Source organism: Galeopterus variegatus, unplaced genomic scaffold (genome assembly GCF_000696425.1).
Source record: "Galeopterus variegatus unplaced genomic scaffold, G_variegatus-3.0.2 Scaffold5728, whole genome shotgun sequence".
Lineage (NCBI taxonomy): Eukaryota > Metazoa > Chordata > Mammalia > Dermoptera > Cynocephalidae > Galeopterus > Galeopterus variegatus.
In genome coordinates this window covers 23,285-37,798 of record NW_007731839.1, presented here as the reverse complement: position 1 = coordinate 37,798, position 14,514 = coordinate 23,285, and the positions used below count along the sequence as shown (strand labels likewise).

Genomic DNA, 14,514 nt, shown 5'->3' with positions numbered 1-14,514 from the left:
CGGGAGCGCCGCCGCGCTTCCCAAGCGGCACACTATCCAGTGTGCCACCGGGCCGGCCCTTTCTGTGATTTTTGTACTTCCTTTTTCTGACACTCATAGGCTCTTGTAACGAACTAATTTTAGCCATTAAGAAAATACCTGCTGAGAGAGAAGGATAAAGCAAACGTAGTAAAATATAGTATGACTGTGAAAGTACATCAAAATTTTGAAAATGAGTGTATCTTTCCTTCATTTGTTCATTCATTGATCCATTCAACAAATAGTGATAGACCTTGTACTGTGTGCTAAGCACTGTGTTAGATGAGCAAACGCAGGCCACGGTCCCTGTCCTCATGAAGGTGAGAATTGTCAGATTGTATTACTTATTTTTAAAACTATTCTGATTATAAAATTACTAAATATTATTATGTAAAATTTGAAAAGATAGAAAAATACAAAAACTAGCAAGTTCGTCATCTCTCATTTCACCACTTGGAGAAAATCATTCTTTATTGTTAATAAAATATTTTATGTTTCTCTACCTTTTTTTTACAAAATTAAATCTACAGTATTTTGTAGTCTACGTTTCCATAGATTATATTTCAAATATTTTCCGTATGATGCAGTTTCAGAATATAATATTAAATAATAGCATATTAGTGTATCATATAGATGTGCCATAATTTAATCAATTCCTCTTGGACATTTAGATGTTCTCCTTTGCTGTGCATTTTTTTTTTTTTTGGTTATTAGTGAGGTTGAATCTATTTTTATATTTTATCCATAAATTGTATTTTTCACAAATTGCCTTCATAGCCTTTACCTGTTCTTCTAATAGTATGATATTAATCAATTATTTAGTCCTGTTTATCATAGAGATATGACAGAATTTTTGCTTCTTCCAGAAGCCTTATGACTTACTGAATGTGATATTGATTTTAAAGTGAAATTCTCACAGGCGTGAAAGCCTCCGGTTCTAATAAATGTATATAGCCGACATTTGCTTTATGACTAGCTCAGTATTTGTTTCAAACAAACAAACATAACCAACAATGTGCTTCATTTGCCTTTTAGACACCCACTGGGTTATTAAACTACAAATAATTTATTTACTTCATTGTTGGGATCCATTTCTTAGAAAACATTTTAGATGGATGATTTTCTTGGGGGAAAAAAACCTAATCTTCTTGGAGACATTTGTTATGGGTTCCCCTCCCCAGCCCTTGGGTGGGGTGGCCCAGAGGAGCCAAGGGGCGTACACACTCACCAGAGTTCTGGGCAGGGATGAGTCTGTGCAAAACTTTTAATGCTTCGTTCTTTTAAAAAGTTCTATTTACCCTATTTGAACTTCTTTATAATGAATTGCTCCCTCATCTCTCTTCACTTTCCCATACTACTTTATATCTTTTTAATTTACTCTATTATCCAAGGGTCTTTTTCCTTTTCTTTCTTTTCTTTTTTTTTTTTTTTGCAGTGAGTATATATTACTTTTACAATAAAAAGAAGTGGTTTTTCAAACCTATTTTATGGAACTTGCCACCTGGTTTTATTATGTTTTCTTCATTTCCTTTTGGGAAAAAACACATCTTTGTATTGTTGGCATAATATATGCTCGATTAAATTTCCTCATGAGATTGTTTTCCTTATTTGACAGGGGAGACAGCTAAGGTTGAATGATTTGACTGAGGGAGAATGGTTTACACAGCTCATTAGTGATGACAAAACCAGGACCAGGGCCATGGTGTTCTTATTTCATAAAAATTCCTAGTGGTCTTACCATTCCCATCATCTCAGTTTGGTTACTTATGCCCAGAGGCCCGGGTTCTCAGGCCTGCCCCCAGGTCCTGTGGAGATAGCCCCTGGGATGGAATAACAGACTCTCACTCTTCTCCAGGCTGCATTCTCCACAGGCCCCTGGGGCCATCTTTCTAACACATTTCACACCTGTGCTCTGACCACCACCTGCAAGGTAAAGTCCACATTCCCCCTTGGGTGGCATGTGAGAACCTGCCCGACTTCCTGCCTCCTGCCTTCCTTCTACCTCATCTAGCGGTTCCTTGAATTCCCTTTGCTGCTGCCTGCCTGTGCTCACCCTCCCCTCTCAGCTTGGATCATCCTTCCAGCTTTATTTTTCTCTCTTGCCTGATCCAGTGCAGCCCAGGCCCTCTTCTTCTTCTTCTTTTTTTTTTTTTTTTTTTTTTTTCTTTTTTTTTTTTTTTTTTTGTCCTTTTTGAGACCGGCCACACCGTGCTCAGCCAGTGAGCACTGTGAGCACACCGGTCATCCCTATATAGGATCCGAACCCACGGCGGGAGCGCAGCTGCGCTCCAAGTGCCGCACTCTCCCAAGTGCACCACGGGCTCGGCCCACCTTTTTCCTTCATATACTCCTAACTCACCAACTTTGTCAATCTGGCTTTTTTGCTCTATGTGTACCCTGGATATGGCCAGTTAGAGCATTCAACCCTGCAGGAGGCGATACAAATTTTTATTTACATGTCTTCCTAAAGTATTAGACTGTAAACTCCTTAAGGGCAGGGACTGTGTTGATCTACCTGCTGTTTGACCTTTTTCCCTACATTTACTGAGCACTTACTAGGTGTCAGGTACTGTGAGATGATAGATACTGGTCTAGAGGTAAATGAGATGCAGCTCTTGCCCTGAGGGAACTGATAGGTTAGCAAGAGAAAAGATGGGCGAATAAATTCTAATTCAGGGAGATGCTTTAGCCAGTAGGCACAGAAGTCAGTCATAGAGCTTGCACAAGGAACGAGTGATACTGAACCTTTGTGGAGGTCAAGGATCTTGATCCTGTTCCTGACCATCATTGCAGAGAACAAAAGTCCAGTTCCTTCTCTCTGTCCCTGACATCTGTGTTGTGCATTTGCTTAGCAGGTAGTGGGTATATATTAGGTGAATTAAAGGGAAGAATGGAGGAAAGGAGATGCCATTCGGGAAAAATATTGGGATTAGAGAACTGAGTCTATTTGAAGTCAGTTGACTGGGGGTAAAGATAATGAGGAGGTAGGTTGACTGGTGAAAACTAACTTATCTTTCCTCCTCTAAAGCCTTTTATTTGGGTAATAAGAAAGGCAAGCCTAGACTTACCTTCCATTATGGGGTTAACCAGCCTCATTCCAGGACAAGTGAACCAGACAAGATACTATGTTAGGTGCTCTCACCAGATACAGTCCCCCTGAAAATTTACAGTATTTATTACAAGATCAGTTTAGTATAACTTGATGTTTTCCTTTTCCAGGAGACTCTTGCCCTTTCCCAGGAAGACTTTCACCCCCATATGGGGCCAGGTTTCCTGTCTCCCCTCCCTCTATTGGCTAATAGGGTAGGGCAAATGGCCTGTGGTTTTCTTCTTTCTCTGCCTTCCTCCGCAGGTGCAGAGAGATCAATGGCTGAAGGCTGAAAGATTTCCATTTGACCTTTCCCAGGAGCCGTGTGCAAGGCCATGCAAAGTGTGTGGCTTTCACACACCCTGTTCTCTGCTTGGTGGGAAGGCATGGCTCATTTGCTGCATTGCTACACGGAGCTGTCAGCACCCCTCCTGCAGGAGCTGCGGTACAGCCACCAGGGCACATTGAGCTCTTCGCACAACTCCTGCAGGAGCTGCGGTGCTGCTGCCCAGGACAGGCTGGGCTCTTTGCACCCCTCCTGCAGGTGCAAAGAGGCTGCGTGCACTCTCTACTGCGGCCCTCGCTGTGGTTAGAAGTGCTGGTTCAGAGTTTGAGACCAGGAACAGGTCAAGTCCTAGAGAACGCATGTCAACGCCAAGTTGAACGTAGAAAGTAGTCAAAGCAAAGTCTCTACAAGTGTGCTCACTTTGTTTTGCTTATATTTCGGTATGTAATCTTTGAATTAGTCTGAAACATTAGGTTCTGTTTCCCTGGCTCAAATTAAGGTCCTTAAAGCTTGTTTCTGTAAACTTTCACATGTGCTTTCAAACACTGGCACTGAGACACCTGTCTTCGGCAAGAAATTAAAGGCATGTTGAATTCATTTCATTTTTATTCTATAGAAAGGGGTTTTTACTGTGTAGTTTTTTACATTTTGTTGACTGAGTTCCACGCAGGCGGGAATTGATGGTTCTTATGTTTGTTTGCATAACTACCATCCTTTCCTATAAATCCTCACCTGAGACCTGGATTGTTACAATTCATTTCCTTAACCCTAGTCCCTTCAACCCCAGTGTTAGAGATGCCCCGTGTCTCCTCCAGCAGGTGTTCATTCCTTAGTGGGACATACACCCTTCTGTCCCGGTGTGTCTCCTGTTTCATGTCTCTGAACCACATGTCCATCTGTCCCTAGTCACGCCCCTGTTCCAGTCTCCTGGAAAGCTGCCCTTCCCTAAATTGGAGCTCCATTACTTTAATAAAGCTAAGACAGCCTGGAAAAGACAGGATAAAATGGAGTTCACTTTTTCCCTCCAAAATTCCAGTTAGGAGTGGGGGTGGGAAGGAGTAAAGTTTTCTACCGAAATCCTGCAATACTTTTTTGCACCTTCTAATTTGTTTATGTAGTTATTACATGAAAAACAATTTAATAACCAAGAAAAGGAAATAAATAACAATTCATTCATAATCTTGATGTCAGAGGTAGGGTCCGGGTGGGGGCCCGGTAGTCGGCCTTAACCCACCCCATCCTCTTACCAGGTTCTTGACTCCACCACGGGAAAGAATTCAAGAGCAGAGTCACAGCAGAAAGTGAGAACAGGTTCAACATAACAAATAATAGGTACAGATTTCATAGAGTGTGGCATAGCTTCAGAGACTGAGCAGGACCCACTCCAAGTTTAACACAAAGGCAAGAAATACATACTGAAGTAGAGAGTGCAGGCTGACTCAAGAGAGTGAGCAGACACTTGCTGAAAGTAAGTTTGATACCAAAGAAAAGAAATATACACTCTATGGGCAGAGTGCAAGCTGACTCCAGGAGAGTGAGCAATAGCCCTGCCTTTTGCTAGGATTCAGCTTTTATAGTTTTGCTACCTAATGAATATTCATTGAAGGGGTTGGTTCCCAGTTATGTAACATAGTCTTGCACATGCTCAGCTGGTTTCTTCTCAGAGCATGTTCATTGGTCAAATCCTATCCCATGTACCAGGCATATTCAAAAATATTCTGTGCTCTCTAGCACCTCTAGTGGACGGTCATTCAGAGGATAGACTTCACTTTACTGAGCATGCTCAGCCACTGGATTTGCATAAGCCAGCCCTTTGTGGTCTCATTTCCCTCATTTTGGTACTGAAAATAGGTCTAACTGGCAACAGTAGCTTTCCTCTGGGGGAGGTCCCAGAGGAGGGGCCTGAGACCTGGGCAAGTGGCTTAAAACCCAGAGGTGTACCTGAAACCCAAGCCCAGGGAAACTGAGCACCTCCCATATCCATCTCAGCATTATTTGTTTTTACCTGAAACCCAAGCCCAGGGAAACTGAACACCTCCTATATCAATTTCAGTGTTATTTGTTTTTACTTTTTCTACATATGACCCAGTGGACCATTTAAATATATATATTGTCTTACATGCATGCTTATTTTTCATTTATGTTTGTTTCCTATTTTTATTGTGGACATTTGGAGGGCTGAGATTATGTTAGAGTTCTTTTGTGTCCCTCCAATACCAAGCACCATCCCAGGAACATAATAGAAATGTAACTAATAGCGGATTAACATTTTTAGCGTTTTGCAAATTTTCTTTTCTTTTTTTATCTGTAGCCGATGATAATTTGTTTTCAATTAGAGATCCCAATTCCTTTTGTGTTCTTGAGACTATGTACTGTATTCTAGTTTCCTATTTACTTATTTTTTCTTTTCTGCTTTTTAATTAAATCTTTGGCTTTTTGGATTGTAACTGAGAATCATCTTTCTTGTTTGTAAGCATGCATGTTGGATCAATCGAAACCTTTAAAAATCCACTTCGTTAGCATACAAAGAAACTTCAGTATTTTCTCAAATCTTTGTTTTCCCATAGTACTTCTATTTAGGAAGGAAAAAAATTTGTGAGCCTCTTTTCTTTTTTTAAGTTTATTTATTAATACTATTTTTCTACATTCTATGATGTTGAGGAGCAGTTGGGGGGAGGGGCAGAGGGGAAGGGGAAAGAAATAGGGTAGGAGAAGGAGGAAGGAGGAGGGACAGGGTTGAGGCCTATGGCATGCCCCTCATCCCTGCAGGAGAGGCCAGAGGGCCTCTAGTGGTGGCTTGGTCATAACTGGGCTGGGTAGAGATGTCAGGGCTGTGTGGCTGAAGACCTAGCCCCCCACTGCCCCAGCTTGGGAGAACCCAGGGTACTTCCTGTGGTGATTCAGTGGTCATTGCAGGTCTGGCTGCAGGTGTGTGGGTGGGTGTGGCTGAGGCCCTTGGCCCCCGACCGCCCCAGCTCGGGAGAGCCAGGTGTGCTTCCTGGGGCTGCCCAGTGGTCATTGCTGGGCTGGTTGCAGGTGTCAGGGGGCATGGCTGGAGACCCCAGCTCTCCCCTCTACCTGGCTTGATAGTCCAGGGGACTTCTGGTCCTTCTAGATTTTATAGGTGTTCCTTGGTGATGTGAGACCCCCACTAGTTAGTATCAAACTTTGTTTCTGGTCTGTGGGTACTTTGTTTTTTCTTACAGTTCTGTGTTGGATTACTTGCTGTTCCCACTACTTAAACTCTGCACTGGAACCAATCTATTGTCCTTTGCTTACTTCTAGAATGGGAGAACTTCCTGTGGGGACCAGCACCTGAGCTCTGTGGTTGAGCTAAATTGTTGCTTTGCTGCTAATTCCCTAGGAAGGCTTTCTGTGCAGCTCAGGTTTTAATGGTTGACTTTATAGGCACTTCTGGGTCTCATGAGATCTGGTACACCTTGGGTTGTATGGAAACTCTGGTCTGGACCTGAGTCCTTTCAGCGAACTGCACCCCCTGCAGATCTGCATTCCTGACCAGTCTCCACTGAGCGGTTCTGCACTGATTGGGGGGCAGATCAGCTGTCCATGCTGTGCCCCAGTGTTCTCCCGGTGGGCCTATCTCCCCCACAGACCATGCTCCAATCACTTCCCATGGGGCGGGCCATGTGCTGGTCCCTTGCAGTGACTCACCAGCCTCTGAGTGGCTCCTTTCTCAGTTGTCTGTGGCTCCTCCTATGTGGGTCCACAGGAACCCTTTTAGTGGTCTTGCTGGCCTGGAGGCCACCAAGGCCCTCTTCTCCCCTGCCACCTCCAAGCAACATCATCCAAAGGGCGCAGCTGCAGTTTTTTGCCAGCCCTGCTCCATGCACTCACCAGCTCCAGCCTTGGAGCGGCAGGGGCTCACAAAGGTTGGAGAGGTTCGTTCTTTCTCTCATCATGGCTTCTCCCACCTTCATGCACTCTTTAGGTCTCTCCTCCTTTTCCCCTGATCCCCAGCAGCCCCAGCTTGGCTATTACTGCCCTCCAATAGTTGCAAATTGATTGATTTGTGGGAGAAAGTGACACTGGGGACCATCCATTCCACCATCTTGACAAGAAGCCAAATTTGTGAGCCTCTTAAAGGAAGGAACTATGTCTTATTTCTCTTTGATTCACCTAGAACAGTACCTGAAATGTAATATTTGTGCAGTAGATCTGTCTGTTAAATGGAACTGAATAAAAAATTGTTTCAAATGTGTATTACTTTTATAATCATAATGTTATTAAAAATAGTTCCCTTAAAAGAACTTTTATAGACATTTGTTTTCTTGCTTATTCTGTCTTATAGCATTCTTTTCAGTAGACATAGAGTGTGGGACAGCAATTACCCAGAACTTATAGGATGGTTGTGTTTTCATTGTGATCCAATAGGAGATGTAGTCATCATTTGTCAGAAAATCGATAGGCTTAAGTAAAATGATAGCTTGATACTGCAGTTTAGGGGTCCCCAAGATCACCCCCAGGTTTGATAATTTGCTGTAAGGACTCACAGGACTCAGCATATAGTTGTACTCAGAGCCATAATTTCTCACAACAAAAGGATACAAAGCAAAATCATCAAAGGGAAAGGTGCATGGGCAAAGTCCAGGGAAGACCAGGCACAAGCTTCCAAGGATCCACTCGCAGTGGAGTCACGCTGAATGTGTTTAATTCTCCCACCAACGAGTTGTGACAACATGAATGAAACGTTACCAGTGGGGAATCTTGTTAAAGACCTATGCCCAGAGTTCTTATTGGGGGCTGATCATGTACGCACCTTATGCCTTGCACATACCCAAATTCCAGACTCCCAGAAGTAAATCAAGTGTTCAGTATAAATCATATTATTTGTACAAACAGTTTAGACACACAAATTGAGCCACTCTTATAGGTTCTGGGAATGGTAAAAAAGCCCCCAAAATCCAAATTCCCAGTCCAGCCAAGGAACCACCTTGTTAGCAGGCCTTTTGAAGGATAGCAGTCAGGCCTGCTATGTTAACAATTTTCTACAGATACCATACTAGTATAATCTTAGATCACTTCCAATTCAGGGGTTGTGATTTTACAAATTAGATTTTATTTTATATTATATATTTCTGAGATCTGTAAACAACTTTTTAAAAACTTGTTTTTATGCTGTTCTAAAGGGCCTGGAAGTTGGGGACAGTTCATGTGTTCAATTTGTGCTTGAGGGTCAGAGTATTGTATGTGGTGGTGATGCACTCAGATAATCACAGATAAATTCACACCCCCCCATACTCATCTGAAGGTGACAGTGTTCATGGGAGGAGGGNCTGCTATGTTAACAATTTTCTACAGATACCATACTAGTATAATCTTAGATCACTTCCAATTCAGGGGTTGTGATTTTACAAATTAGATTTTATTTTATATTATATATTTCTGAGATCTGTAAACAACTTTTTAAAAACTTGTTTTTATGCTGTTCTAAAGGGCCTGGAAGTTGGGGACAGTTCATGTGTTCAATTTGTGCTTGAGGGTCAGAGTATTGTATGTGGTGGTGATGCACTCAGATAATCACAGATAAATTCACACCCCCCCATACTCATCTGAAGGTGACAGTGTTCATGGGAGGAGGGGTTGACAGCAGCATCCTGAGGACTTGTCTGAGAGGAGCAGCAGGGCGTGGAGGGAGGTAGATCCCATGTCTCACCGCTTATCTTTGACGTCTGCCTTGTGGTACATGTTCTCAAGAGGGCTTTGTTAAGAAAAATTGGCCTAATAAGAAATAATGGAAGCAGCTTTAAAAATGACAGATTTTCACCCTCTGGTGTCGAGTAACTTACTCTTTGCCACCATCTTCACTGTGGACGTCTCTTTGCTGGGGCACTGGTTAGTACTGTTGTCATAGACCAAATAAAGCCATCCTAATAAGGTGCGGTTAAGCCACACAGGAAGCATCAGATTTAGGTGAATTGGGGATTCTTTGCATTTCTGCATTGAGCGTGAATGACTTTTTTGGATAATAAACTGGCCATTTGTTTACTCAGTAAATGTTCTTTAATACTTTTTGTTTGCTTGTTTTATTTTTTGGCAAGGTGGAATGCTTGGTGCTTGGGTATAAATTTAGCAGTGAACTGCACTAAGAACTTTCTTTTGAGCAGAAATGAAACAAGGTAGACAAATGAAAGAATTATAAAAGAGGCTTGGCAAGGTGGAATGCTTGGTGCTTGGGTATAAATTTAGCAGTGAACTGCACTAAGAACTTGCTTTTGAGCAGAAATGAAACAAGGTAGACAAATGAAAGAATTATAAAAGAGGTTTATCAGGAAAGTGCCACAGTAGTTCAGAGAAGCGGAGGAGGGTTTCATAGAACCCATGAAAAGAAAAAGTTGAATTCAAGTGATGCATTTTTCCTCCCTTTTTTCTTCCCTCCCTTCCTCTCTTCCTCTCTTCTTTCTTCCTGTCTTTCTTGCTGTCTTTCTTTCAACATATATTATATACTATACCCCAGCTACTGCAAGAAGAGCTTGATGTAACAATGAAACACATGGTTCTTGCCTATGGTCCTACTGACAACAAATAAGAAACCTAAGTAAATGCTATAAAGAAAACAGGGTGCAGTGATAGATAGTAATTTTTATGTTTTTAAATTTTTGCTCGATTTTTAGGTTTCCAATATCCTTTATTATTCAAACGCAAAAAACTATTTTGAATGCTTATTTTTGAATGTTTTTCTCCTTTTTCCTTATAGCATATATAAAAGGTGGGTGGATCCTTAGAAAAGCCTGGAAGATTTACAATAAATGCTATCTGGACATCAGTGCCCTTCAGGAGCTGTATCAGAAGAAGCTAACTGAAGAGCCCTTGACTTCTGACGCTGCAAATGATAATCACATTGTGGCTGAAGGGGTGTCTGAGGAGTCTCTAAACAGACTGAAAGGTGCTGTTAGCTTTGGATATGGCCTTTTTCACCTTTGCATATCCATGGTGCCCCCAAACCTGCTCAAAATCATCAACCTGCTGGGTTTTCCTGGAGACCGCCTACAGGGGCTTTCTTCACTGATGTATGCAAGCGAAAGTAAAGACATGAAGGCCCCTTTAGCTACGTGAGTAGCTATATTGCAATGCTTTGGTAGATAATGTAGTGTTGAAAGTAAGTAAACGACGATCAAAGACTTTAAAAGAAAACTTCAGGTAAAATGCTTGGTTGGCTGACACGATGCTGTGCCTTGTCTTTTGATGCAACACTGAGGACGGTGTGCTGTGGCTATAACTGACTTTAGTTAGGGAACAAGGCACTGTTCTGAAGTCTCATGGGTCCTATATTTTAAACAGGTAAAGTGACCACATCTTTCAACCTCAAATGATTTTATAAGCAGTTTTTGTGTCTTTGACCACAGTCACTAAGATGCATGATCCCGATTTTCAGACTTAGATAGATACAAATTTGATGATCCTCTTCTGTGGTTCTGAAATTGTTATTGTTATAAAGAATCCTCATATTGGGTAATTTTCCTTGATGATTCCAGTTGATTAACCAGTTTCTTATACGTGGTGTGGCTATTTTGTGCAGCTCCACTAACTTGAGTCAAGTTATATTGTTCAGTGTAAACTTAAATGACAATTATTTAAACAGGAGATCATGGTGGGAGCTGATATAACTGTCTAGAGCAAGGATTCACCCATTTCTACATCAGTTAAAAAAATGATATGTTTTTTTTTTCCAATCTGGCAAATATCTACCATTTATAATTTGAGTAATTTTTACCAGACACCAGATGTTCTTTGTCTAACATTATACCACTTGTCAAATTTTCCCAAAAAAAGTTGATATCACAGAGGACCTTAACTCTGTTTCTATTCATGACAGTATTGAGAAATTTGGTCATTAAACCTTAGTCAGCTGATAGCTATTAAACATACCATCAATTTTTCATTTAAAAAAATATTTGTGTCTCCCCAAACTCATTAAATTACACAAACAGTGGTTCTTTATTAATTTGAATTGACAGATTTGTAACTTATGATCATTTGTTTGTTTATATCTTAATATTCTTTTGTGCTTATTTCTGAGAAAGGAATGAATGGAATTAATAATGTAAATTAGTATGAGCTTCATAAGAGAACCAAATTTATGAGTACACTAGAAGTACACATTTACATAAAAAATATTTAACATGTTGTTTAAATATTTTTGTCTGTTCATTAAAGCAAATCTCAATGAATCTATTTTGTTTGCATGGTTTAACATGGTATTGTTCCTGAAAGTAATGTGTTTGAAGTAAAGGAATTTTAAATAATTTATTTATTAGTTTGTTTTTTAAATTGAGCATCCTTGAAGGCCAGAGAAAAGGCCCTTGCTCTGGTCTTCTCAATTATTTTCATCCAATTTAGTATAATTTGTGTCTGTGGTTTCTATATTTGAATTTGTATTCTGAGGCTTATGCCCTACCTTTTGTGAACATAAGAGAAAACAACATTTTCCTTTTACAATAAAGTAAAGCTTTTATTATGAGGATACAGTAAATTCATGGTGACCGGTTACTGTTTCTAATTTGTGCATTGGTGAGTAAGGTGTAGAATTCAGAGATTTACATCAGTCATATCTTCAGCGATCCATCTAGAAGGTTCAGAAAAGCTAACTGTGTCTGTTACCTTATTCTCCTCTTGCCTGATGGAAGGGAGTATGTTGATTTTATATGCTGTGCTAAAGTTGCAGTTTTCCAAATATTGACAAAATTAAAATGGGAAAAGATACTCTGATTTTACTTCTTTGAAGACTGCATAGTGAGCTATTTAGAAAGAATGCGTATCGGAAGAACATATACTGATTTTTTAAAAAAATAGAACAGTACGAGTATAAGAAACATGATGTGCTCACTGCGTCTCTCTCTCTCCCTTTAGATTAGCTCTGCTCTGGTATCACACTGTGGTCCGCCCATTTTTTGCCTTGGACGGCAGCGATAATAAAGCAGGCCTGGACGAAGCAAAGGAAATTCTTCTCAAAAAAGAAGCTGCTTATCCAAATTCTTCCCTCTTTATGTTTTTTAAAGGACGGATACAACGATTAGAGGTACTGTGCCTTTTTCATCTTTTTAAAATAAAGCCTCTGATGATCAAATCTCTGGTTCTCATTTGGGGACTAGTACGAAAACAAGCCAGAATGTCACAGGGCCCGGGAACATTTTGTTCTTCTGCCTTTCATTGCATCATTGCTATGGAAGAATCTTCCAGGGACCCAGGATGTTAGTCAGTTACCTTCTGTTCTGGAGATGGGGGTGAAGCCAGGGAAAGACTCCTCACTGGTAATGAGACAAGATTGTGTACTTTAAACTTAAGACATATGAGCATTATTATGTCTCTTAGTTGAAGAACACAAAATACAATTTTTCTCCTCTCTGAGTTACTAATAATCTATTTCTAAATTCTGATCTTGGTGAACAGTTGATGTATACAAAAGTTATTGCCTTAAATGTCAGTACAGCATTGGTGTTGAAATAATAGTAGTTTCTGTCATGTCTTCATGTGCTCGATTTGCCTAGGTACTGTGCCAAGCACCTTAGACATGCTCTCCCGTTTAATCCTCAGAGCAACGCTATGACCTAGATATGAAATCGTCATCCTCATGCTATAGAAAAGTAAAAGTAGGGATCCAGGAGGGCTTCAAGTAACTTCTAGAGCTTACCCAGCAAGTGAGCCCAGGTGGTCTCATTCTGAAACCAGAATATGCCCTGGCTTTTGGAGGGGTTCTACTTCCCCTTTGCATCTCTTTTTATCGACTTTCTTGGAGGCATGAGGATTTGTAGAAAAATGAAAATATAAGAAATTAATCATACATATAAAAAAGGTGGCTGTTACACTAGATGCACCATCCAGTTCTTACGAGTACTTACAGGTGAATCAATGTATGGCAGAAGTCAGCCCTAGTAAACCCCATGAGTACTTTTGAAGATTTTTGCCTAGGAATGTGTTCATGGGCTTAGAGATGATTTCTTCTCCTCCCCCTGCCCTTTTTTTTTTTTTTTTTAACAATGGAGTGTGTGTTTATTACTTCCCCAATCACTTTGCCTTCATGAGGTAACTCCTTTAATCTGAAGACTCCACAGGGCAATTCTCCAACTTTAATTCTCTTTGTATATGGAAGATGTATTTTAGAAATTATGCTAATAGTTTATAATTAAAACATAGTACAGAAAGCTCACCAGAATCTGAATTATTTGAACCAGGTCTAAGGTATGTTTTTCTTCTCATTATCTTGAAACCGTTTTTCTTTGTATTCAGGCTTGTGAGACTGTGGTTGTATTTCTACCTTTTTTTTTTTTTTCTCTTGCTCTTAAAAACGTAGTTCTGATAATGTATGTTGTGCAGTCATGTTTATTTGTTAGTGTTCTTTTCTTTCAAATTCAGGGTCAGGGCCCTACTTGTAGGGAAAGATGTTCAGGCTATTAAAGTTTCTCTACCTCATTGGGTTTATGCAGGAGGAAATAACACTGTAAAAGGAAATTTTAAGTCAACTGAACCTTCTCAGTTCAGTGACCCTTCTAAAATGAAAGTTGTTTCCGTTGCATATAACAAAATTACCTGGAACTGGGTGATTTATAAAGACAATGAAATTTATTGTTTACAGTTTCTGAGGCTGGGAAGTCCAAAATCCTTCTGGTGGTGGCGACATCTACCTTGCAAGATGGTAGAACCAGAGAGCAGAGAGAGAAAGACAGACTCTCCTCTCTTTTAAAGCCCTCAGAACCATGCCCCCGACCACCATTTTTAATCCATTCACGACTGCACGGTCCTACAATCCAGTCACCTCTTCAAGGCTCCACCTTTCACTTACCGTAATAGGATTTCCCATCCTCTTAACAGTCACAGTGTGGACTAAGTTTCTAATTCATAAAACTTGGGGACACCATTCAAGCTTCAGTGAGTTTGGGGAGGACACTATTCAAACCACTACAGCTGGGGACAGGATCAGTTCTTTCTTAGATTTAAATTTCTTTTTTTTTTTTTGTCTTTTGTCTTTTTTCCGTGTCCGGCAATGGATCGCAACCCTCAGTGTTGCCCCCGTACCGGACCGGGGACCGGCAACGGGATTGCAACCCTCGGTGTTGCTCCCGCGCCTCGCTCAGCCAGTGAGCGGGAACCGGTCTGTATGTGGGAT

The 14,514-nt window shown here is 40.8% G+C and overlaps 1 protein-coding gene across 1 annotated transcript in view; it reads left to right on the top strand.

Annotated features, from left to right (window-relative positions):
- Window positions 1-14,514, top strand: part of LOC103605315 (tetratricopeptide repeat protein 39C-like) — a gene marked incomplete at its 3' end in the record, with an annotated part of 23,706 nt that overhangs the window by 7,064 nt on the left and 2,128 nt on the right. Inside the window, exons 4-5 of the mRNA XM_008589890.1 lie at window positions 10,108-10,462; window positions 12,261-12,501. Of these exons, the coding sequence (XP_008588112.1) occupies window positions 10,108-10,462; window positions 12,261-12,501 (596 nt within the window). The remainder of the gene's footprint in view (window positions 1-10,107; window positions 10,463-12,260; window positions 12,502-14,514) is intronic.